This window comes from Penicillium verrucosum, assembly GCF_028828655.1.
Source record: "Penicillium verrucosum strain IBT 35672 chromosome Unknown utg000001l_segment0_segment0, whole genome shotgun sequence".
Taxonomy (NCBI): domain Eukaryota; kingdom Fungi; phylum Ascomycota; class Eurotiomycetes; order Eurotiales; family Aspergillaceae; genus Penicillium; species Penicillium verrucosum.
In genome coordinates this window covers 3,408,433-3,432,551 of record NW_026643210.1, presented here as the reverse complement: position 1 = coordinate 3,432,551, position 24,119 = coordinate 3,408,433, and the positions used below count along the sequence as shown (strand labels likewise).

The 24,119-nt window shown below is 48.8% G+C and overlaps 9 protein-coding genes across 9 annotated transcripts; 6 read left to right on the top strand and 3 right to left on the bottom strand.

Annotated features, from left to right (window-relative positions):
• Positions 1-278: 278 nt before the first annotated feature.
• N7516_001289 (uncharacterized protein) lies at positions 279-1,429 on the top strand (the record flags this gene model as incomplete). The annotated part of the gene is made up of 3 exons (XM_057214011.1): positions 279-286; positions 348-1,137; positions 1,205-1,429. 3 exons carry the CDS (start codon positions 279-281, stop codon positions 1,427-1,429), a joined length of 1,023 nt encoding a protein of 340 aa, XP_057075894.1.
• Positions 1,430-1,680: 251 nt separating this feature from the next.
• N7516_001288 (protein arginine methyltransferase RmtB) lies at positions 1,681-3,546 on the bottom strand (the record flags this gene model as incomplete). The annotated part of the gene is made up of 4 exons (XM_057214010.1): positions 3,268-3,546; positions 2,787-3,200; positions 2,497-2,734; positions 1,681-2,443 (listed from the first exon to the last, which is right to left on the bottom strand). Exons 1-4 carry the CDS (start codon positions 3,503-3,505, stop codon positions 1,681-1,683), a joined length of 1,653 nt encoding a protein of 550 aa, XP_057075893.1. The 5' UTR covers positions 3,506-3,546.
• A 248-nt stretch (positions 3,547-3,794) lies between these two features.
• On the top strand, positions 3,795-5,192 carry N7516_001287 (Mo25 family protein; the record flags this gene model as incomplete). Its single annotated transcript, XM_057214009.1, has 5 exons — positions 3,795-3,899; positions 3,955-4,015; positions 4,084-4,562; positions 4,626-4,898; positions 4,959-5,192. 5 exons carry the CDS (start codon positions 3,795-3,797, stop codon positions 5,190-5,192), a joined length of 1,152 nt encoding a protein of 383 aa, XP_057075892.1.
• Positions 5,193-6,031: 839 nt separating this feature from the next.
• On the top strand, positions 6,032-8,679 carry N7516_001286 (putative TBC domain protein; the record flags this gene model as incomplete). Its single annotated transcript, XM_057214008.1, has 2 exons — positions 6,032-8,233; positions 8,290-8,679. The coding sequence occupies 2 exons, from the start codon at positions 6,032-6,034 to the stop codon at positions 8,677-8,679; spliced, it is 2,592 nt and encodes an 863-aa protein (XP_057075891.1).
• Positions 8,680-9,780: 1,101 nt separating this feature from the next.
• N7516_001285 (NAD(P)-dependent alcohol dehydrogenase) lies at positions 9,781-10,868 on the bottom strand (the record flags this gene model as incomplete). The annotated part of the gene is made up of 2 exons (XM_057214007.1): positions 9,781-10,209; positions 10,269-10,868. The coding sequence occupies 2 exons, from the start codon at positions 10,866-10,868 to the stop codon at positions 9,781-9,783; spliced, it is 1,029 nt and encodes a 342-aa protein (XP_057075890.1).
• Positions 10,869-11,632: 764 nt separating this feature from the next.
• On the bottom strand, positions 11,633-12,487 carry N7516_001284 (3-hydroxyacyl-CoA dehydrogenase family protein; the record flags this gene model as incomplete). The annotated part of the gene is made up of 1 exon (XM_057214006.1): positions 11,633-12,487. The coding sequence occupies one exon, from the start codon at positions 12,485-12,487 to the stop codon at positions 11,633-11,635; it is 855 nt and encodes a 284-aa protein (XP_057075889.1).
• A 1,652-nt stretch (positions 12,488-14,139) lies between these two features.
• N7516_001283 (allantoate permease family MFS transporter) lies at positions 14,140-16,177 on the top strand (the record flags this gene model as incomplete). The annotated part of the gene is made up of 9 exons (XM_057214005.1): positions 14,140-14,455; positions 14,524-14,639; positions 14,701-14,767; positions 14,844-14,983; positions 15,044-15,320; positions 15,376-15,476; positions 15,532-15,721; positions 15,784-15,897; positions 15,957-16,177. The coding sequence occupies 9 exons, from the start codon at positions 14,140-14,142 to the stop codon at positions 16,175-16,177; spliced, it is 1,542 nt and encodes a 513-aa protein (XP_057075888.1).
• A 1,315-nt stretch (positions 16,178-17,492) lies between these two features.
• Positions 17,493-18,240, top strand: N7516_001282 (Tvp18 family protein; the record flags this gene model as incomplete). The annotated part of the gene is made up of 4 exons (XM_057214004.1): positions 17,493-17,529; positions 17,591-17,606; positions 17,792-17,887; positions 17,940-18,240. 4 exons carry the CDS (start codon positions 17,493-17,495, stop codon positions 18,238-18,240), a joined length of 450 nt encoding a protein of 149 aa, XP_057075887.1.
• Positions 18,241-20,331: 2,091 nt separating this feature from the next.
• On the top strand, positions 20,332-23,274 carry N7516_001281 (Aim21 family protein; the record flags this gene model as incomplete). Its single annotated transcript, XM_057214003.1, has 2 exons — positions 20,332-21,265; positions 21,317-23,274. 2 exons carry the CDS (start codon positions 20,332-20,334, stop codon positions 23,272-23,274), a joined length of 2,892 nt encoding a protein of 963 aa, XP_057075886.1.
• Between the last annotated feature and the right edge of the window lie 845 nt (positions 23,275-24,119).

Below are 24,119 nucleotides of genomic sequence, written 5' to 3'. Positions count from 1 at the left end.
GAAAGGAGCAGGCAGCTGTGTAAGTCAGTTGGCCCTGCAGCTCGGGTGACCTGGGGTCAATTCTCAAATTTTTATGTTCAAGAATTTGTTGGATATATGCTGATATCCAAAGCAAATCAAATTTGAAGGGAAGAGAAGAGAGTTGGAGTCACAAAGCTGTCGACGGGGCATTTGGCCACCCCGGGACCAGCGTCGGGCCGTGGGGACGTCATTATCGATAAGACCAGCTCTTTGCTATCTACAACATAGCAACCTCCACACAAGGGTCAGTTTCCAACATGCCTCTGTAAGTTGGGCTTCTTGTTTCGATTCTTTGATATCTACAAATTTTGCTAATTATTTTATAGCCATCTCCTCGGCAAAAAGTCATGGAACGTCTACAACGTCGAGAATATCGAACGTGTCAAGCGCGACGAGGCGCAAGCAAAAGCTCGCGAGGAAGAAGATGAACGTATTATGCAAGAAGTCGATGCCGAACGCAGGATTAAAATTCTTCGCGGCGAACGTCCGCCTACACCTCCACCAGCGCCCTCCCATCTGTCGTCCGAACCCGGTCATCGATCAGACAGAAAGCCCGCCGGCGACACTGGAGGATTTCGTAAAAGAAGGCGTGTTGCCGGGGAAGATGATACGGATCGAGATATACGATACGCTCAGGAGGATGCGGCACAAGCAATTGCTAAGCGAGAAGAGTTGATTCTCGCCTCTCGCAAGGCTGATACAGCACAGGCACCGATTCTAGACGAGGCCGGCCATATCAATCTGTTCCCAGTCGCAGGTGCTAAAACAGGGAAGAACCCCGAAGCAGAGGCTGAAACTGCACGGAAAAAGCGCAGCTATGAAGACCAATACACAATGAGGTTCTCCAACGCCGCAGGCTTCAAGGAGACTGTTGGTCGGAAACCGTGGTATTTCTCCTCGGAACAAAATGCAACAGCGCCAGGGGCGATGCCCGAGAAAGATGTGTGGGGTAACGAGGACCCAAGACGCAAAGAGAGGACACAGGCTCGTATGAGTGCGAATGACCCACTCGCGGTCATAAAGCGGGGTGTGCGTCAGTTGAAAACAACAGAGCAGGAACGGAAACGGTGGAATGATGAGAAGCGAAGAGAGATCGAAGCTTTGAAAGCTGAGGAGGTACGGAGGTCAGGTCATCGGCGAAGGCGATCCGCGTCAGTGGATAGCCTTGATGGTTTCAAACTAGATGCGCCGGACAGGGAACGTGAGAAGGACAGAAGAAGTTCTGACAGACATCATCGTCGCCGTCGAGATCAAAGCCGAGATCGCTCTCATCATCGCTCCCATCACCACTCCTCTCACCGCAGTCATCGTCAGCGCCACGATGGACGTTCTGAGGCTTCCAGGCGGGAAAAACATTCTGAAGCAAAGAATTAATCCTGGATATTCCATTTGTTCTACGAGATCATGACTCAAATTACGACAACGATACCCATTATTATGTTGCTTGTTACTAAACGTACATCAAACGTAGTTAAATGGCCCTTTTAAGCCGTTATCGCCGATATTCTATTCCTGCTACATCTGAAAAAGACAACCAAAAAAGACATCACGAGGCCGCAAACCTCATTTTTATATTCACTGGGTCAAATAAACCTTTTCTATGCAGGTGGTCATATCTCTTTTAGTTCATCAGAAAACGTATCAGAAGATCGCTCGATCCTATACGAGGCTCCATAGCTGGACCCCCTTCTCATTAGCATCGGACTCCCATTGAACACTGATGTCCACCCCCCGAGAGCCCTTCTCAGCCTTCTCATAACCGATTTTGCCGGTGATGACTTGGCCCTTCTTCAAGGCCTGGGAGCCTTGCTTAGCATGATCCTTGGCGTGGTCGATGAGAAGGACAGTCTGTTGCCAGTGGGTCTCGGTTCCATGAGGACCAGTAGTGAACGAGACAATTCCCTTCTTTTGCATCTCTGAGGGGATGGCATCCTCGGGCAGAACAGACTCTCTGGAGGGCATGAAGAAGATGTCGAACCAGATAATCCATCCATCCAATGCATCAACATCCTGGTTCAACGTGACCTGGAATTCCTTCAAGAACGACAGCTCCTCAACAGTGATGGTGTGCAGCGGAAGTGTCAAGAATATCTGAGACTCTCCGACAACGGTCGTGGACTGGTTGCTGCGAACTACAGCCTCATCGTAGATCTTATGAAGCATGCTGTCCATCTTGAAACCGTAGACGTTGTTCCAGAACGAGATGTGCGACGCGATGAAATCCGAGTCGGCGTAAGGGGCGAGGCGCAGGGTAGCGTGAGAAGGAGCCATAAGACCATCAGGAGCGAGGTAACGATCTCTGGCGTAGATGACAGAATCAAACATAGCCTCGAAAAGGAGGCCGTAACCCATCCATTCGGATATAATGATGTCGACCTTTTCGACGGGTAAAGTAACCTCTTCAATCTTGCCACGGATACACCTGGGATGGAGTCAGTACTTATCTCTTTATTGGGGAATGATTATAGGTCTTACGTGATCACATCTCCAAGGCCATTGTCGTGGACAATTTCCTTAGCCCGGTCAATGATGTTCGAGTTGTCGACAGCAATGACCTTCTTTGCGCCAGCCTTGGCACAGAACATGGACAAAATACCAGTGCCACAGCCAACATCAAGAACAACCTTGTCCTTGAAAACGTGCTTGTTTTCGTACACGAAATCGCGGTAAGAGTCGGTACGGATGGTGTCCTTGAGCATAGATTCGTGAATGCCTTTAGACTGTGTTAGTATCACATATATGATAAATCGAGCGAGATATCCTACCGTTGTAAGCGTAGGAGACGAAATATCCATCTTCAGCATCCTGCAGTCTGTCGACAGCCTTGGCCGAGGGCTGAGGGTTGGATTCAGCAAGCTTATCATCCTCCTTCGACAATTGGTCGTCCATTGACTTCTGCACAGCAAGGCGGTACTCGGAGAATTGGGTCTGCAATCGCTCCAAGTTCTCCTGGAGTTCGAGAACCTGTCGGTTTGTCTCGGTGGCAGGTGCGGCGTCTTCGCCCTGTTCTTCGGCAAGATCGTCCAAGCTGTACAAGAGAGCATCGTCCTCCAAAACGGGCTTGAGATAAACATCGTCCTCGAATTTGGACTTGGATGAAACATCAGGGGTGTTGTTTCCGCTCTTGACTTGGGTGCGGACGTAATTGACCAACTTAATGTTGTCAAGGAAATCCAAATCTAGAAGCGGAAAAATAGTTAGCCTCAATTGTTGGACCCCCACAAGAGTAGTAGAAGTTGCACATACCAAGATCTTTCTGGATCTTCAATAGATCAAAATTGTACTTTTCCTTGCACTCCTTTAGCATTGAGCGCGCATCGGGGAAGACCTGCTCAGTGAAGAGGCCAACCACAGGCTGCGACTCCTCATCGGGCTCGACATCTTCCCAGCCCTCCTCGTTGCTAGAATCGGAGGAATCTGATACTGAATGCGAGTCGGGGAATCTCTCACCCACAGGTGGATCCACGGTATTGGAAGCTGACATGACTTATAAATGGTCAATATCAAATTGTTTCAACCTTGGAGGGGAGGGGCAGAGATAGCAATTTGATAGAGAGGAAAAAATCCGTTATCAGCGGATGCCTCAGGCAGCAGGACCCCCGGTTGCCCGTTGCCCCGCCGTGGTTTGTTTATTCGCAACTTGCAGTCGAATACATCACATTTACTTCCCCTTGGACTGAATCTTGATTCTCCCGTTGCAATTATAACTTATCGCATGTCGCCTTAATCTCCAGTTTCTTTGTCAATTTGCCGCATATTCTCTCCATCTCACCATGGCTTTCTTTTTCAACCGCGGCCGGTCGCGGCAACCTGCTGATATCGTCCGGACAACCAAGGAATTATTACTGAGGATCCATGACTCCCATAATGCTCCCAAGGTTCGTTTGAAGACGTCAAACATGGAGAGAAGAATCCGACTAACCAATAAGCTAGGCCGAAGAGGAGCTGGCTAAGCAACTCAGTCAAATGAAGGTGATAGTACAAGGAACACCAGGTTAGTCTTCTGGAAGTAGTACCCAAGGCGCAATGTTGAGGAACTAACCCAATAATCTTCCCCTTCAGAGGTCTCCGCATCAGTGGATCAAGTCCATGCACTTGTCCAAGCATCTCTTCAAGAAGATCTACTTTTTGATCTATCCAAAAGCATCCATTTGCTTCCCTTCGAAGCCAGAAAAGACACCCAGACCGTATTCTCCCATATCCTTCGGTTCCGGCCTAATTCATATGGCGTCGAAAAGGATCCTCCAGTCATCTCATACCTTGTCCACCATCGGCCAGAAATCATTGTCGAGTTATGCCGTGGTTACATGCAGAGTCAAAGTGCAATGCCATGTGGCGTCATTCTCCGAGAGGCGTTGAAATTTGATGTCATTACCGCGATTGTATTGTACGACCAATCCAGTGAAGGAGAATCCGCGATACGACTATCAGACGTGAAGCCTAACCAACCGCAACGGGGGGATGGTGTTTTCTGGAGATTTTTTGATTGGATCGACAAGAGCAATTTCGAAGTCAGCGCAGATGCATTCACCACATTCAGGGTAAGGTCGAGATCGATGGCTATCTTAAGGTTAATGATAATATGGCTGACATATCTTTTACAGGAGATTTTGACCCGCCATAAGAGCCTCGTGACTTCGTACCTGGCAACCAATTTTGAACTATTCTTTGGGCGGTTCAACAACATCCTGATCCACTCGGACTCATATGTCACCAAACGTCAAAGTATCAAGCTTCTTGGGGAGATACTATTGGACCGTGCGAACTACAATGTGATGATGGCATACGTGGAGAGTGGAGATAATCTCAAACTCTGCATGAAACTGCTGCGAGACGACCGCAAGATGGTACAATATGAAGGATTCCATGTTTTCAAAGTAAGTTTGCCCTCAAATCGCTCCTAGTGCAGATGAGGGCTCGCTCTGACAAAGGATTAGGTATTTGTGGCCAACCCGACCAAATCGGTGCCGGTGCAACGAATTCTGATCAATAACCGTGATCGACTGCTGAGGTTTTTACCTAAATTCTTGGAGGACAGAACTGACGATGATCAATTTATGGATGAGAAGAGCTTCCTGGTCCGTCAGATCGAACTGTTGCCCAAAGAGCCTGTGGATCGGGCTCGACCAAGTCGCGACTCGCCATCAGCTCACACAGCTGCTGTGGCTTGAGTTGGATCTAACGCTGGGTCTGGGTCGCTGGCTTGACCGTTTCACGCCCTTATGATGTTTTTTTTTTTTTTTTTTCTTTTTGTTCTAAACTGGGGGCTTTTCCTCCCTTTGACTGCATTGAGCATTGACAGCTGATGGTTATCCAAGCCTCGGCTATAGGAGTTCCACGCTTGTGCATCTGGGGCGTTCAGGGGGAATTGGGGGGTTTGAATTGAATCTACTCTGTGTTGTCCACGTACTCCATAGTTGGGTATGCACGGATACAATTAACCAGATTTACCTCTTGATGTCACATACGTTGGGCAATGATTCTAATCTAAGCACCGTAGAACTTAGTGTACTCCACCACACTCCCTGTTCACGATCCACACGCGGCCCATAGAGGTGGGACAACCCCCTTGAATTCTATTTCAAGAGAGAAAGGAGGAAAGAGAGTAGAAATAGAGAATTGCTAGGGAAATATTAAGTTACGTGTCGTATAACTATGTAGTTGGTTAACTACATATGTAGTTTAGTTATACCTATGTAGGTAGTTATGTAAACGACAGGGGATGATATATGAAACCCCCGAAGATGTCCCCCGTTAAAAGTCCAGCATTGACTTGGAGAGACGCCAAGAACCGACCCAAAATAACTCCACTCCTCCAGGTATCTCTCAATTTTAATTCTGGAGATTCTGTTTTGCTGTACTTCCCTTGTGGTTTTCCCCTTGTCGCTCCTTTCTACCTACTTGGATCTCCATTTTCGCTTAACCTGCCCTCCCGTTTCGCCGTGTCCTTACACTCCTTACCTTCACGCGATTCTAGCCCACGCGCAGAGTCGCAAGTCATGCCGGGATAATGGTGAATGAGCTTCCTGCATCGTTATCGCCTGACCGATCGGAGTCCAATCCGACAATTCACGCCGTGCCCTTTGAAAATACCGTTGCCGCCCCTCTTGCAAACCGGTCGGTCTCGTTGCCCACAGGTGATGCGCCAATAGCCTCCGATGCCCGATCTTTTAGCACAAGCGCTGCGTCAGCCAGTTCGAGTGATGGTCGTGCATCCGCGCTTATGTTCCCACGGCTCGCGCCATCCGTTTCCGTTGGAGATGAAACTCGAACAATTCGATCGGAGGGCGCGCCCTCCTTGCGCAGCGTGCCCAGCATTCTTGTCAATGAACCAGGTTCCCGTCCCAGCTCACGGCCAGGCTCACGGCCGGGCTCTCGATGGTCAGAAAGAAAGTGGGGTGGTTTAAAGAAACGATCACTTGAGATGGAGAGGAAACCCAGCTCAGAAGAGCCTCCACCAGTGCCTCAGATCGAGCACCCCTTTGCTGGTATTCCCTTAGATATACCGACTGCTTCTTTGGATGGTCTGGATAAGCCGATGAAGTTTTCCAATCGCGGCAGTCTGATCAAGAGTGATGCGAAACGTCCACGCCCAAAAACCCCTCAGGAGAAGCTGGACGAGCACCCCGAGCCACAACCAGACCAACCGCCCCCGGAGAAGCCAGACGAGCAGCCCGAGCAACAATCAGATCCGCCCCAGCAAAACCTAGAAGAGAAGGAACCTCGTCAAGAGCTACGCCAGCCAGTTCAGGAAATATCGGAAGAGAATTGTGGTCCGCGGTTGGAGCGACAGACATCTGAAATTGCGCCGCCCCCTGCCATTATCATGACCCGGCCCGAAGGAGAAAATGGAACACCGAAAGCGGTCCCACGGCGCACCAGACCTCAAAGCACTCTTCGCCCGAGACAGACTAGCCTTCCGAGCAGAGCAATCTCGGCAGACGAAGATATGTTGTCACGTCGAGTTCGGCTGATGTACGAGAAGGGTGAAGACAATGTTTCCGACTCGGAGGTTGCGAAAGCAATGGCCTCAGAAAACGGAGTATTATGGGAAGAGGGCGCGGTCCCGGATTCTGAAACCTCTGAATCACTCTCTACGAATGAGACTGGGAATGAAACCAAACCAAGGGCGTCTGTCGAAGTGGAGCGTATCCGAATTAAGAGGGAAACCCAGGAGCTAGCAGGCGGCGCTGAATATTGGCAAAATGTCGGTGCAGAAGAAGTCGATCGTTATGGCTTCATTCGACCTGCAAAGAACTCCAATGGTTCCGAGATTAACCCGCTCCAGCGAGTCACGACTAGCCTTCTGCTAGCTTCTGAGACACCTCGGCGGAAACGTTCAATTCGCCCACCAACCGCTCCGGCCAGCAACCGTTCCTTCAATGGTCCATCTCTAGCCCGCAAAATATCCCACAGTTCCCTAAGCGCCCGTCCATCTTCATCACAGAGCAACTATGGTCCACCATTGCGCCGCTCGACGTCTCGTTTGCGTGCGGCGACCAATCATCTACCTCACAACCGAGACCGAAAGGCCAAAGATGAGGCGGCTGACATGCTCACTCTGCCCACTCCATCTGGTGACGAGAAAGAAGACGCACCAATTACTCGCGCAATGCGAAGGAAGGAGTGGCAACGTGAAGACAAGTGGACTAAGATGGCTAAGCCGACGAAGCAGAACAAGAATGGCGGTGGTATGACCTTTGAGTTCGACACTCAGAACTCAAAGTTGATCGAGCGAACTTGGAAAGGCATTCCAGATCGGTGGCGGTCAACGGCCTGGTACTCATTCCTTGAGGCTAGTGCCCGACGCCATAAGGGCAGTCCGCCTGCGGACGAGCTCATCGAAGCCTTCGGTGAGCTCCAGTTCATCTCGTCACCGGACGATGTTCAGATTGATATAGATGTGCCACGGACGATATCAAGCCATATAATGTTCCGCAGGCGCTATCGGGGTGGCCAAAGACTATTGTTCCGTGTCCTTCATGCCATGTCGTTATATTTCCCTGACACGGGCTACGTGCAGGGGATGGCAACACTTGCGGCTACGTTACTAGCCTACTATGACGAGGAACATGCTTTTGTTATGTTCGTCAGATTGTGGAAGCTACGAGGTCTAGAAGAGCTATACAAGTCTGGCTTTGCTGGTCTAATGGAGGCATTGGCCGACTTTGAGCGAGAGTGGCTCGCCGGAGGAGAAGTGGCTATGAAACTAGTAAGTGAGCTTCGCTCGAAACACGAAGAGTGTCTACTAACGCTTACTTTTTGCAGAACGAGGTTGGAATCCCACCCACAGCCTACGGCACTCGTTGGTACCTCACTCTCTTTAATTACTCAATCCCCTTCCCGGCTCAGCTTCGGGTGTGGGATGTCTTCATGCTCCTTGGAGATGCCGAAGACAACACTGGCCGTCCCGCAACCTCTGCAGGGAAGAACAGAGACCCCGTTCCTGAGAACCCAAGGACATTTGGCCAAGGTCTTGACGTCTTGCATGCTTCATCTGCTGCCCTTATTGATGGCATGCGTGAAATCATTCTCGAGTCTGACTTTGAGAATATCATGAAAGTCCTCACTAGCTGGGTTCCTATCAAAGACACAGAAATGTTCATGCGTGTCGCTAAAGCGGAATGGAAAGTCCATCGTCGCAGGAAATCCCCTTAATTATTCTTTCTCTGGTCAAGGCTTCGTTCGCGCGTTTGTCTTCAACCATGTTTGGCCAATCTCTTCACGGCCCAACCCCTTTTGCACCAATTGGCCCTATGGGTGTGCTATACCCTAATGACTGCAAGTCGCACCCTAGGGCCTTACTCTAATGCCTTTCACTCTATACCCTTTACTCCGAGGTCTCAGAGCGCGCTTATTTGTTGCCATCGTCTTGTTCTGATTGCCCTCTCACTTTACCCACGTTCCTTGCCTACGTAATTTCTTATTATTGTGCCTCCTCGGATACTAATACTTTTGATGACTGTTGATTCCCCGTCCGGCTTTTCTTGGACGATCGATACCTATTCTCATGCCCTATTTCACTTTCTTTTGGTCATTTCCTTTTATCCTTACCTTTATTCAATACTCTTGTACATCACTTTGGCGACTGGCTCCGAGTGTCATTTTCTCCTTCGCCGCCGCCCATTCGGTTCTAATCGTGTTTCACGGTCTGTCAAAGATCTGTAACTCATTGTCCTATAATTGGACTGCCCGAGGCGACATGGATCGAACCTATATAATCCCGGGGCTGAGAATACAATTTTATCTTATACCCAGCACGAAAAGCCGGCCGCTTATGCGGCCTTGTGACATTCTTTTTAGGTGTCTTTTTTTTTTTTTTTTTCTAGATATTTCCCTCCCTATTCATTTTGTGGTGGAAACGGTCTAAAAGGTGAAAATCGACGTATATGTAGCTAGTTATATATACCTACATACCTGATTTCCTGGGCTTTCCTTAGCCGCCGCTTTTATGAGGGCGCTCAGAGTCAGGCTCACTAAGTATACCTCGTACTCAATTTTGTCGGAGAGTCAATAGCAACACTGCCGTGGAATAAACGTACTGATAAGCTACCCTTATGGCGCCAAAACCATTGCGGGACCCTGGCGAAGTCTAGCGCGACCTCTACCATCTTAGCCCACGACACGTTGATAGACAAGTGGATAGACAAGTGCGTATCATAGTTCATATAGACACAGTGGGCCGAGCAACGTACAAACTAAATCCGATCAATCTCTGTACACATAAGCCCCCTTATACACCCTCGACATGCCTACGGCCTAGTCATCATGCACCTTGACCACGACCTTGCCACGCGCACGCTTTGTGGCGATACGCTCGTAGGCACATATGGCATCCTTCATGTCGAAGACAGAATCGACAGGGATACGCAAGTGGCCCTCCTCGACCAGACGTGCTAAGTAGACTGCGTCGTCACAAGATGGGGGCGTACTGAACATTATATAGCGACGCTGCACGCCGCCCAGCCATATAGGCAGCCAGCTGTTAAGCATGGCATTGCGCGCCGTCACATACATGCCCTCGAGAATGCCGATATTAACAACAGCTCCCTCGGGCTTGAGATAAGCCGGGGAGTTGACAAAAAGGGCTTGCGTGCCGACGCAATCAAGCACAAAGTCAAACGGCTTGTCGCCATACTGCTGCGCTAGGTAGGCTGGCAGGGATTCATGTTCGCGGTAGTCGATGAACTATTTATATATTAGACATTTTTCTTATACAACCTTGGAACGTTGGCAACGTTGCCTACCTCATCTACACCCAGATCACGAACCATGGGCTCGTTACCTCCGCTAGCCACACCGACCACCTTTGCACCACGCAGCTTGCACAGTTGCACAAGCACCGAACCAACTGACCCGCTAGCCCCATTCACAAGCACCGTGTGACCCTCACGCACACCTGCCGTGCGAATCATCTTGAGCGCGGTGCTACCGGACCCGATAATACCAGAGGCCGACGCCATCTCAATACCGTCATCGATACGTGCGACCTGGCTGCCAGGCAGTCGCACATATTCTGCCAGTACTCCGTGGCCCATGATCACAGCGCTAGGAATGTTTTGGAAGGCAATAACATGTGAGCCCGGATCGCGCAGCTCTGCCGGTGCACCGGCGCCAGCCGCTACTACCACGCCCGAAAGCTCAATCTCCGGGATCCACGAGCTGGTGAAAGGTAGTTTGGGTAGTATCTTCATTGTCATCTCACTGCTGAACTGTAATGATACGTTTGAGACGCGGATTAGCACGTCGCGCGACGAGCCCGTTGGCACGTCGGGCGTTGGATAATCGGTGGACAGCTCGAGCGCGCTATCAGCAGGACCGCGCCGCCGACGTACCCAGGCACGCATGGTCGGCGGTACGGTCGGGAGCTGGGTCTTCGATGGCATTCCTTCTCCTATTGGTGCGTGGTGAATAGATGAAGAGGGGGTAGTTCACGGTAGAACCAGGGAGATCTAGGACGTGAGAAATGTGGTTGACAGATTCGAAAGCTGCTATTCGAGAAGGAGTAGGCAAATCAAGCAGAACAAGTGTCTCTCGAGCCTATTTAATATAGACACTGATGACACAGCTTGAGAAATGAGAGAAAGGTAGGATGTTCCTGGAGGTTCGCCTTGTGCATTAAAATAAATCAAAATAAATGATTGGTAAGTAAAAGCGTGTACTGAGTACCTAGGTAAGCCTCAGGAGTCTGGTAGGCTCTAACCTCTTAGCATGGCGGCTCCGGGAGCCAATTTAGCCATGGCGAAAAAGACTTGACAAGAGGACCTCTAAGGTTGCCTTTATATGCTTAGGAGGGCTTTTTGATATATGCGTTTATCAGAAAGAAGAAGGAATGAAGTGGTCATCTTATTATCTACAGGGCAAGATTGTATTGTTTCCATTGGGCGTACTCAGTTGTACTCAGTGAGCAAAAAGCGGCAAGGGCTGAGCACTAATACAGAAGTATAAACATGTACCCAGGTAGTTATACACCTGTAAGCGTAACGGTTGATAAACAGTTTCAATTGATGATATCTCTCTGCTCTGGACTCAGAACTGTAACTTCAATGGTCCATTCTAGGAACTTTTGTATTGTAACTTCTAAAAACAATCTATAATGATTTCCATGTTTTCATCCAAGTAAACCCTTTCCAGCCTTGGCCCCCAGATTGCCCTTGTCAACATAATTCTCCTTCAGCCATTTCATGGCAGTGGTATCCATTTGACGTTGCTGGCTATACACAACCTCAATATTGTACACAGTATCCAAGCCAACAGTATCCATCATCAGACAAGGACCCTTGGTAGCCTTGAACCAACTCTTGAACATATCATCAATGGTCTGAGCATCACTGATACCCTCAGCCAAGACAAGCAAAATCTCCCGCTTAAGCGATGCCCAGATGCGATTGAAAATCAACCCAGTAGAATCACCCTGAGCATGCACAGGCTTGAACCCAGCCTGAGTAGCCTTCTCCATCAAAAACGGAAAGACGTCAGGATCCGTGTGGCCACACGACATCAGCTCGAAGTACGTCTGGTCCGGCGGCATGTAGTAGTGACCATTGCAGATGCGGTAATTTTTCTCCGTTTTGACGATCATCTGGCTGGACCGAAGGGACGATGAGTTGCTGGCGATTATGCAGTCCGGCGGGGTGATCTTGTCCAGCTCCGCTAAGAGATCGATCTTCAACTCCAGCTTCTCCGGGACGGCTTCGACGACCATCCATGCGTTCCCCGCGGCTTCTTGTAGCGAGGTTGTTGCTTTCAACTCGGCGGGTTCCGTGCCTTGCAGGCCGGCTTGTTCGGCTTCGTGTTCCTGGACGTATTTCACGGCGTTGCCGGATTGGAGCTCTTTCTCGCACAGGATTACCGTGAAGTTAGAGGCTATCCACATCATAGCGATTCGTCGGCCCATCACGCCACCGCCGATTACGGCGATTGGGCGTGTGCTTGTGTCAGGCCTGGTCCATGGGGTTGATGGCATTTTGCTTTGGAAATTGGAGTTTTTGTAGGTGGGAGATGGCCCTGTGAGATATGGTCTGAAGTGATAGTCATTGTGGCCACTTTTATCAAGGGAGAGAAGTTATGATGCTATGATGCTATGATGACTGAATGTCGGGTCTTTTCCCGTGATGATCTAACTCTGAGGGAGTACCTTCCATTCTATAAGGTCGGAGAACAACTTACAAGAAAGCAAGGAAAAGAAAGATTACGTGCCTTCGCGTGCTTGGTGATGCTTCCAACTCAGCCGTCAACTCAATTTCCGATCTGAGCCTATAGATCATGCAGCTATATTTAGCAACTCAATCGACTCATTCCACATTGATGTGGGCGCGAGGAAACCATTCACCAGCGCTTAAGATCTCCCATATTCTAGCGAGTTGTCACCGCTGTTTTCATGCGTGGTGCTGTGCTTTTCAATTGTGACTTAGGTAGTTTCCGGTCAATTCAGAGAGTGTCATGGAACAAATCGAAGATCAAAGTCACGGAATGGGAAGTTAGGTAATGGCTACTCAATCCAAATTATTATCTATAATGAGACGGAGAGAGCCTCAAGACTGTAGCAACTGTCTGAGAGATACCATCGGGGGTAAGCAGTTTTGCTCCGAGGCTGGTTTTGATATTGGCCTCTTAACAATGTCAGCTATTCGTTATCTTGTACTAAACTCGGTAGAGATTTCGGTGTCTAGGTCGTGGCAAGGTGTTGCCTGAATGGCAACAAGTCCGGATATCTAGGTCTTTTGAAGACGGGCAAGAAGACAGGTGATAAAACGAAGTCATGGAAAAGGTGAGGAAGTCAGGGAGGTTGGGAGTGAGTGACGGGAAGGAAAGAGCTATCTGTGACAGATACTTCCTTCCAACCTTGGGAGGTTGTTATCTTTTGCCTCATATTCCGAACATTCTAAGACTTTTGCTGGTATCTCAACCTAGGTACCTAGGTAATTGGTATGTATATACACCCATGGATGGAATGATCTGACTCTGAAGCTTGGAAGTGGTGGATCGAGATAAGGGCCTAAGACCTCAACCTTGGAACATCGTATTATGAATACATATTGTATGATACAACGCAACCTAGAGCCCTGAAGAAGGCTGTTCAGAATAAGCAGACTGTGCTAGTGTATGATGATTACCAGGTATTTTAGCATCCATGGGTTGTGCCGCCAGTAACCAGGGGGAAACAGTGTGCCCCCACGTTATGTCCCCATTATACTGACATCCATGGATGTACTGACATGTACTTCGTACAATATCCCTCGATCTATCACGCACTATGTGAGCGATTAAAGTGTGAAAGTCTCCAGCAACGGTACAACTTGCCACTCAAGATTGCTTTCGCAAGTCAAATTACCCGAAGCCAATCAACCGTTCAACCGTCAAGTGCCACCACATGTGTTATCAGAACACATTATTTGATGAAATGCTCGTATTGGGTGGTTTCGCGCGGACGCTCCTTTTCGACCGCCGATTGGGTTCATCCCAATGTAGTATACCCCTCATGCCAAGGGATGATCTCCCCAGTTTTCGGACTTACCCCGGTCACACTAAACCTTTTTCCAGGGATAAGTATAAATACTCGCGGAATGATGTCCGCACTGGTTGAATCTCTTCTTCTCTCATCTCTCTTTGCCTGTCATGGTTGATTCAAAAGATACACCGGAGAAGACCTCCCTACATCAATTCGAGGATACAACTGTCCAAGGTTCTCCATACAGCGCCGATCTCAAGAAAGATGGGCTAGTCGCAGATGCGGAAGCATCTAGCCTCGGCCCACCGACCTTCGAGGGGGTTGATGAAAAGGCTGTTCTCCGAAAGATGGACATTCGTCTTATTCCCATGCTGAGCATGCTATATCTGTTGGCATTCTTGGACCGTGGGAATATCGGCAATGCAAAGATAGAAGGGCTGGTTGATGATCTTCATATGACGGGACCGCAATATAATTGGACTTGTATGATGAATCCCTTGGGTTGCTTGTTTTTACAAAAGAATTGCCAGTTGACATCTATTCGCGGGCAGTGACTGTCTTCTTCTTTACCTACTGCGTCTTTGAATTGCCGAGCAATCTGCTTCTAAAGAAGCTAAGACCCTCGAGATGGCTTCCTTTGATCATGGTCGCCTGGGGAATTGTTATGGTGAGCGCGCGCATGCTTTAAGGTTGTCTCGAACGAAATTTAATAGAGACGTTGCAATCAGACCCTGATGGGAGTTGTCAACGATTACGGTGGATTGCTCGCAACTCGATTGTTTTTGGGCGTTGCTGGTATGTTTATGTCTTCCCCTCCTCCCGACCTGCCTCTGGTTCAAGTCAATACTAATCATTGGATGAAACAAAATAGAAGCCGGTTTGTATCCAGGTGTGGCATACTACATTACACTCTGGTACCCACGCCATCGAGCACAATTCAGACAGGCTCTCTTCTTCAGCGCTGCCAGTGTTGCGGGTGCATTCTCGGGACTTCTTGCATACGCCATCGCTGTAGGTGGTCTACTCGCTGACATCAGTGGGGACTTTACTAATGTATCTCCAAATTAATAGAAAATGGACGGCGTGGGCGGATATGCTGGCTGGAGATGGATTTTTATTCTCGAGGGTCTTCTTACGGTTCTTGTGGCACTTATAGCCCCATTTGCCATCCACGACTCCCCGGAAACTGCTACCTTTTTGACTGAAGAAGAGCGTCGGTTTGTGATCTACAGTTTGCGGATTCAAAACTCAGCAGACGCGCGCGAAATTGATCAAACGAATGATAAATTCGAAATGCGCTATGTCATTGATGCCTTCGCAGACTGGCAGATTTGGTTGGGTCTATTCAGTAAGTTCTGTTTGCTTTGGGGCATTCAATGCATCATTGACTGATCCGTGCAAAGTGTACTGGGGTATCACCTGTCCGCTGTATGGCATTTCTCTTTTCCTTCCTTCGATCATCAAGGATCTAGGATATAAGTCTTCGACTGCACAGCTCCTTACTGTAAGCTCTATGTGCTACTTCCTTGCTGAAGCGGAGATTAACATCGTCATATTAGGTACCAATTTATATCACCGCAGCAATTATCGCTGTTATTGCAGCATGGGTATCAGACAGACGCAAGCAGCGTTCCCCATTCATTCTCTTCTTTATGGGCATGATCGGAATCGGCTTCATCATCTGTCTCGCATCTACTGGCCGGGGAGTCCCAGGTGTTATGTACTTTGGTATTTTTGTCGCGGTCGTCGGTAAGTGCATTCTAGTTACAAACTTCCGCATACAAATCTCCAACTAACACCAAATGCCAAAGGAATCTATCCAGCATTTCCTGGAAATGTCACATGGCTTAGTGTCAATATGGCAGGCGACTACAAGCGAGCCGCCGGCATGGCTATTTATATTGGACTAGGAAACCTGGCAGGAGGTAAGGATATCACATCAATTGGGGGTTTGAGATTCAATCTAATGCCCCTTTCTCAACAGCTATGTCATCAAACTTCTACCGTGCTCAAGATGCACCAAATTATATTCTTGGTCACTCCCTTGAGCTTGCTTTCGTTGTCGTGGGCATGATAGCGACTGTCATTCTGCGCATGGCATACCAGCGTATTAACCAGAAGCGGGATGCTATGGATCCTTCAGAGTATCCCGAGAATCCCGATTCACTGGGTGATCGCTCTCCGTTATTCAGGTACATGCTTTGAGATAATGCGAGAGCTGATAATTGGATGATAGAGATTATACATGCTGTCATTCACCTGGGCACGGGGACCTCGGGAATATGTTGGGACTCCGCTGCGTGCTTCTCTGGGTGCTCCCCTCATATAAACACATAAAAATAAAATAAAAACAGATAGAGTAAAATCTTCTATTTATCCTTTCCTCATCTCTACTACTATAGCCACATCTATGATAAAAAACACCAAGTCAGTCCAAATGTTGACCCTACCCTGCTCGGTATCTTCCGTCTAGGGTCCTATATCAATTAGAATCATTGACCCATCATGAGCATGACCGTGCATGATTTTGGCTGACACCGGCTCCACCGACCATTTCTGACGCATCCCTGTGTCCGGTGCCTATAAGTTGGATCTTTTTAGGATAATTTTGTATGAAAATTTGTATGAAATCTGGCATCATAATACTAAAATCAGTATAATATCTACTGAATCCCTACTTCTTACTATGATTATATGATAATACTGAATATATAGGTTGGTACATACATAAAATATAGCCATTAATCAGCTAATTTATACATGCTAAGACTATATTTATGTACAGAAATGGACTTTTGAGGGTTTTGAAGACTGGGGTCCATAGCCCACTGCGGGTTGGGCTGTGGGCCGGGGGGCTTGGGCCCATTTGTGGGCTATCGAAAGGTCTAGTCCTCGCTATGAGGTGTACCTAGGTATGCCTGCGAAGCTGCTAAGCAGGACTTCTACTCTCATATGTTCGGATTTCGTAGAGAACAGTGGTGCTCCCCCTTCCCTTTCAATATACACAAATGAAAGAAGCTGACTTGCAAAACGTCACCGCCAAACACCCAAATCAAGATGAGCGAGTTGAGTTGATTACTTATTTAGGGATCATAGCTTAGTTGATTGATTTAGCAGGTTCTTTCATTCCAAAAATAGACTGAATCTGTTCAGTGTCGGAATCAGTGGAAATATCAGCTTGACTACATATATTGGGGCCTTGACCATTGGCGTCTGCCTAGTGATTATTAGGTGAACTTTGACTTGGCTTGAAAAGCAACCTAATGATCTTATCAAAAGCAACTTTGGAACCTTTGGAACCCGGCGCAAGTAATTCGTCATATCCTCAGACCTTCCATTCGCAAAGCTTCAAAGGTTACTCACATTGTTGTTGCCCATTTTGTTTGTTTCGATCCTTTGACCGCCCTGGATACTCAGCCGCGTGTACACTTTGCCGCTCTGACACCTCTGATCACCCGCGAATCCCCCATCTTTGATCTTCAGCTCTTGTTTCCCCCCAGATTATTTTTGCTAGCCCACTATGTCGCTGGCCGAGGAGCTCCGATCGCGAAACTTCAGTGAGTACCTGGATTCTGCCGCACCAAATCTCAATCTGCTAACCTTGCTGGCCCTTTCTAGGCATCTATGGACAATGGTTAGTCTATCGCGTTACCTTCCAACTTCCTGTGCTCTTCGTGAGCTTGAATACTGTCGCAGGAGAGCACTAAGCACTTTGCTTGGATGGTTGAATGGCGTGTGCTACCTCGTATGGTGGCCTTTCAACCACTCTCCCGAAAATCAGTCCCGCATATAAAGTGATCGGTCTAACGAAACAAACAGGACGGGTGTGCTATGCATTATCCTTTGCCTTGCGCTAGGAATTGCGAACATCTTTTCATTCAATTTGGTTCTGATTATCATCAGTGTCCTCAGCATGTGAGTCGCATTCATTTCTTACCAACTCATTGCGAAGCCTAACCTGTTTCAGTATCTCTGCATTCTTAGTCCTCTTCATTGAAGTACCCTTCCTCCTCCGAATTTGTCCCACATCCCCGAAATTTGATGCCTTTATCCGCCGCTTTACAACCAACTGGATGCGCGCCCTCATTTACGCCGTCCTTGGTGGTATCCAGCTTATCAGTCTTGCCGAACGTTCTAGCAGCTTGATTGCTGGTGCCGTCGTCCTTCTCATTGCGGCTGTGTTCTATTCACTCGCAGCCCTGAAGAAGCAAGAATTTGTTGGTAGCAAGACCCTAGGTGGCCAGGGAGTTGCGCAGATGATTGTCTGATGGCATAATGTTCACGCCGAATGCCTTTCTTTTTTCTATCCCAGCTGGACCCATTTTGGGATTGATACTGGTGATTGGAGGGCTGTGCGACACGATGAGATGCTCAATACAGATGGCGCAAAGAGAAAAATGCCATTTGGGCAGCATGCATTGGGATGCGCTATGAAATAGTTTTGTGTTTTTATTGTCCTGTACTTGTATGTCTCGGTTTGGTTCAGGATGATCCTGCTGGACATGTCTGTTTTCACAGTCGATGAGCGTTTCTACAGCAGATATATCCATCTGTTCCTTTCTTTTTGTGGACTGTGTCCGCCAGAATAGGTGTTTTGATTACTATCTTAACAGGTGTATTCATTGACCAAGCTTAATTTATCCAGAATACCAAACTACACTCCGTATAAACTCAGCTATGCGTTATATATCTGGAGAAGCAGAAGCTCTTCAGATCCTCCTAGAGTTAGGAACATGTGGACGATCTCCCATTTCTGCAGATATTGAGTCCGATAATTGGGTACCCAAGGTAAGAAATACCCAGGCTCACTAGGTAGTAGTATCTCACTATCTGAGCGATAACTAGCCCCAGACTAATACATATCTATATACCGCTTGGTCCTGAAAGAGTTCCACCAATAAGACCAGGTGGGAAGAGATGTAGATTATGATGTGTTTACTAAAATTGGCCTTGAATGTCAGCCATAGGCCGATTCGAGACCACGTAGGTTGTACATCGTAAGTATATGCACTCTATGCATTGTGCAATTGATAATTTGGATGCTGACAACCTCGGAACTTGTCCATCCGGGCTAGGCAGACGTATGTAATTCGTCTAGCTTGCCCTGCACGGAACAAGCCGTCATTCTGGCTTGCACTATAGATACAGACAGCTGAGCCTAGGAACGTGGCGCAAATGATTGTATGAGCACTGCAATATTGGTCACAGGTCATTACCCCGCAATATTCTTTTTAGCTCTGGTGATCAATATGTGGCGGGTATTCTCGCTGTTTCGGTTGAGAGTGGATCTCGACGTTGAACCGATAAGTGTATGCTCGTAAGTTGAAGGGAAGACAAGTTTCAAAGAAAGATATACCCAGAGACTAAGCTTTCTCAGGGTAATATACACACACACACACACACACACACATATATATATATATCAAGAATGTCCTGTGATATTATGTTAGGAGCTACATAGTTAGTAGGGTTGTATAGTTAGATAGTTGGCGATGATGCAATGCGGAGAACTTTGACCTTTGCAGTTGGATTGGTTGGTCGGATCGAGGCGGTGAAGGGTAAATGCCCGAGTTAGTTAGAGGTCAAAGAACACTCCGATTGTATAACTTGGAAGTTCTAGACTTCTCTGTATAATATACTGACTTCGGGAGAAACTCGATATTTTTAGATATCTTGTACAATATACTACAATATACCTTTGATACTCGGATGAGATGATCTGGCCAACTGCACAACGTACTGTAATGATATAGAAAACGAGGCATTATTTCAAGACCAATCTTGGTCACTAAAGTGAGCCATTTTCAGGAATAAAGAAGAAAAATGCCTCAACATTCAGATCGATAAACCAAGGCCCTTGTTGTATGCTGATCTCATAGGCGGGGCGTTGAATGCAATGGCTCGTCGTAGTTGGCTCTCCTATCTGACCTGTAATGATACAGTAATAGTACGTTACGCCTATCTGTTGCGGTCAGAGCACGTCAGGCGTGGCAGAAAGAGCATACATCATCTCTCTTCCCCAAAACTCAGTTTCGGAATTGCTTCAATTATCTGCTTTGCAGTTCTTGACTGTTTTGATTGCACGCTTTGACTGTCGTTCCAATTGGATTGAAACTGGTTCCTCACCATATCTGGGTAAGCAAATCATTCTGTATGCCCTTATCAGTTGCATGGGCTGGCCCGTCTGCTCCTCAAAGTCTTGCATCAATTTGATGCATATCCATAGTAGTTGCGCCAATCCCTGCAAATCGATTTGAGGCCGTGTACCCATTGGTGCTTAGCCCGCACAGGGCCAAGCATATTCGTGGGGTATCCGGTTGGGCTGCTGCTGACCTGTTAACAGCTCCCAGAACTTCATCATGTCAACCCAAGCTGCTCCGGCCATCCCTCCTCGACCGGCTCGATCTCCCAAACCACCGTCGTCGTCATCTTCGTCGTTAGAAATGCCCAAAATACCCCCGCGCCCGGGCAACCGCCGCAACGATCGTTCCGTTTCGCCCTTGCGTGATAGCTATGCACCTTCGCCGTTCAATGAATGGACCGGTCCTAGTATGGGCCGTACCGTTTCGAATGATCTGCCTCCACGTCCCCCAAGCGTCACGATACCGTCTCTCGGTGAGGAGGGTATTGAATATGCGGATCTTGACCCAGGAAACGTGTCGGATAACCACCACCCGGCACCTGCGGAGACTCGCAATGTTAGCAGTGATCTTAAGATCCATGCACCGAGACCTTCGTTGCCGACATCAAGTGCTGAAGCAAAGGTCCAGGCTGTCACCCGCACTGATTCCCGACAGGCTGCTGCGGCAGGATTAGGCCGTGGCGTTTCACCTGCTCGCGAGGAACCAGAACGCTCAAGTCGTTCATTACATTCCCGAACGAGTGGCTCACGTGCCGAATCCTCAACTGCATCCAATGACCGCCGACACTCTGCTCATATCGGAGAGGAGCAGGGGTTCCGCGTGCCCATGTATCCTCATGCTGGTGACGTTCAGGCACCATCCCCCAGCCCGTACCTCGAACAAGGCTCGCAGAGGTCGGGTCGTAACCACAACCGCACTCGTAGTGCTCGGGACTCTTCCCTGCCCCCTGGTAGTTACGGTTTGCACGGACATGGTGTTCAGCATCCCGATAAGTTTGAGAAGGCTTGGTATGAAAAGCATCCCGATGAATTCGTGAAGGAAGAAGGACAATATGGCCCTGGTGTTGGTACTCCGCGCCCTGATTGGGCAATGAGTAGCGACGATCTGAACAAGATTGTTCGAAGCTCAGCCCAGACCGGTGCCGGTCCTGGTGAGTATTTTGAAGCCACTGTGTTGTCGGCTGAAAGCTAATTGTAGCCAGGTGCTTCCCCAGCCGTTGTGGGCACCCCTGAAGAAGAAGTAGGGTATATTGCGTCCGACGAGTACATACATCAAATTGCTTCTCCCCCTCTTGACGCTCGATTCGAAAGCCAGCCGAGTGTTGAGTCGCCACTTCGACAAATGAGTTTCCCCTCAGAAGCCACGCAGAAGCAAAGCACCGCCAGCCCGTTGCGTCAACGCCGAGCCAGTTCGCATGGACATCATGAGGGTGGTGTAATCCATGTGGATGATCCGATGCATCCTTTGCACCACCCGGACGGATTTGCCCCAACCCCCGCCCTGGAGGATGATGAGCCGACATATGAGAATGCCATGGAGGAAGAAGAGCCAATTTTAGCTGCCGATGAAGTGGGCCCCGAGTCGGCGTACTTACATCCCGCCATCTCGCCGACATTTGATCGTCGGGCAAGCTACGAGGATGATGGCCGTAGTCGAACCCCTAGTGTCACGCATAGTCGTTCCAACAGTCGATCAGCAAGCGCTCAAGGCCAATTCCCGGCGCTGGCTCGCTATGACTCGCGTGAGGATACGCATACACCCCTTGAAGACGTGGAGGAGTATGAGCCGTTGTTCCCTGAAGAGGATGCTAAGAAAGAAAAAGCCGTGTCAGCTGCGGATCGTTTTAAGAAAAGGCCCGACGCACTGAAGCATAGATTCCCTAGCCAGGATATCTGGGAGGATACTCCGAACAGCTTGCAGCTTCATGCCACCGTTACCACTCCAGATCTGCCTAAGCGAGACCCTTCCGAAATCTTCGAGACACCAGAGCAAGAAGCCACACGCAGGATGCAGAACACCAAAGTTGACTCTCATCAAGTGGCTGCCCACATCCTGGAAGGTGAGAACGCCAAGGAGAAGGTCCCTCCGCGACCAGACACTTTGAAACAGCGTTTCCCCAGTAGAGATATTTGGGAAGATGCCCCCGATAGTCACCAGCTAGTGACCAGAATTGAACCCGCAAAAGAGGAACTGAAAAGTCCGGAAGTGCCTTCCAGGCCTGGAATTCCCCCGCGCCCGCAAAGACAGACTCAGTCTATCTCACCGACCGAGAAGCGCCAGCCACCAACAATCCCAGAGAGACCCAAGCCCCAGGTCCCTACCCGTCCCGCTAAGTCTGGTTCCCAGGCCACAGCAGGCACTACTGAAGCCCCGAGAGAGGCTCCTGCAGTCAAGGCCAAGCCCGCAATCCCTGTTCGTCCGGGTGGAAGCAAGATCGCAGCCATGAAGGCGGGTTTCCTCACAGATCTGAACTCACGTCTGCAGCTTGGCCCACAACAGCCCAAGCCTCAGGAAAAGGAGCCCGAGGCGCCAGTTGAGAAACAGCCTCTGAGCGATGCTCGCAAGGGAAGAGCCCGCGGCCCAACACGACGCAAGCCAGCCGTCGAGAAACCCACTTCCAGGCTCCCCACTATTCCAGAGGTTAAGATCACAGAGGCTTTGAATATTTGGCAAGTCGGCCAGGATGGGAACCTGGTTGTTGGGACAGGAAACGAAGGGGAGAAGCCTTCCGCTGCAGTGAAAGAACCATCCGTGCCTGCCGAACACCCAATGGCCCCTCCACTGGCCAAAAACACCGCCGGCGAATCTGTAGACCCAACACCTGAATCTCCCGTTGCGGAGGATGTGACATCGCCCGGAGCCACAACAGCTGATATGCAGCCTGTTCAGACTCCAGCAGAGCTCAAGGAACCGGCTAAGTCGTCCCTAGTTGCAACCAAATCAGCAGATAATGAGGAGAAAAACGACGTGGACGTGGCAAAGTCCTCTGAACCTGCGTTTGAACCTGCGTCTGACCCTGCGTCTGAACCTGCAGCTGTCGCCACGGCGATGGCTGAATCTGTCTCGACTCCAGTTAAACTGGATGATGCCCTGGAAGATATGACTGCGCCAGCTGACGGCAAGAAGGAGTCTGATGGTAGCACTCACCCTGAACAGTAGTTGGGTGTGTGGATTGGTTACCCCTCGCTTTCCTATGATGTCGTCTATGTCCCACTCCTGCTCACTAGATCGCCAGATCACGCTATCGGTATTCCTTTCTGTGTTTTTAATGACTGATTTATTATTTGATTCAAATTCCGATATCTTTTATATCCTTCCACGTAGACAACTATATTATTCCGTAGTTAAACAAATTGATATATCATCAACATCACCGACCTAATACATATATGGCTTGCCATAAAGGGGACAATACAACAAATAAATATGTGTATCAAGACTACAACATGCCTTCGGAGTCCAATCCGGCGCCCAGCAAAGTAGAACTTGTTACAACCTGCCCCTGGACTGGCGAGTTACCAAAAGACCATTATATCTGAGCATTACGCTCAGATTGTCCAGGCTCCGATATAACTATATAGTGAATGACATGACAGAACTCCCCTTCTGTAAACCAGACCCACTAACTACACGGCCTCAAAACACTAGACACTAGACAACCGCAAAGACACAAAGCAAGCGGAGGGTTATTATAACATTGGAAGGAGGAGAGCTAAGAGGACCAAGGGCAATGATTGAACTGTTCCTATACTTACTACCCAGTTGTCTGGGCCGAGATCAAATGAAAGCCTGATCTCTCAGGCATGCCTGAAGGGCAAACACTCCACAGTGGTATATCCTACCTCAGGTAAATAGAATGTAAAACATATCCGGAAGCAATTCACATCCAAACGTTGTAGATGCCCGACGATTATTTACCATCTCCGGGTTGAGCTCAGATTCAGCTCGATGGCCAATGTGACGTGATTACCATCACGTGACCGCCTTTGACAGCCGCGGCTCAC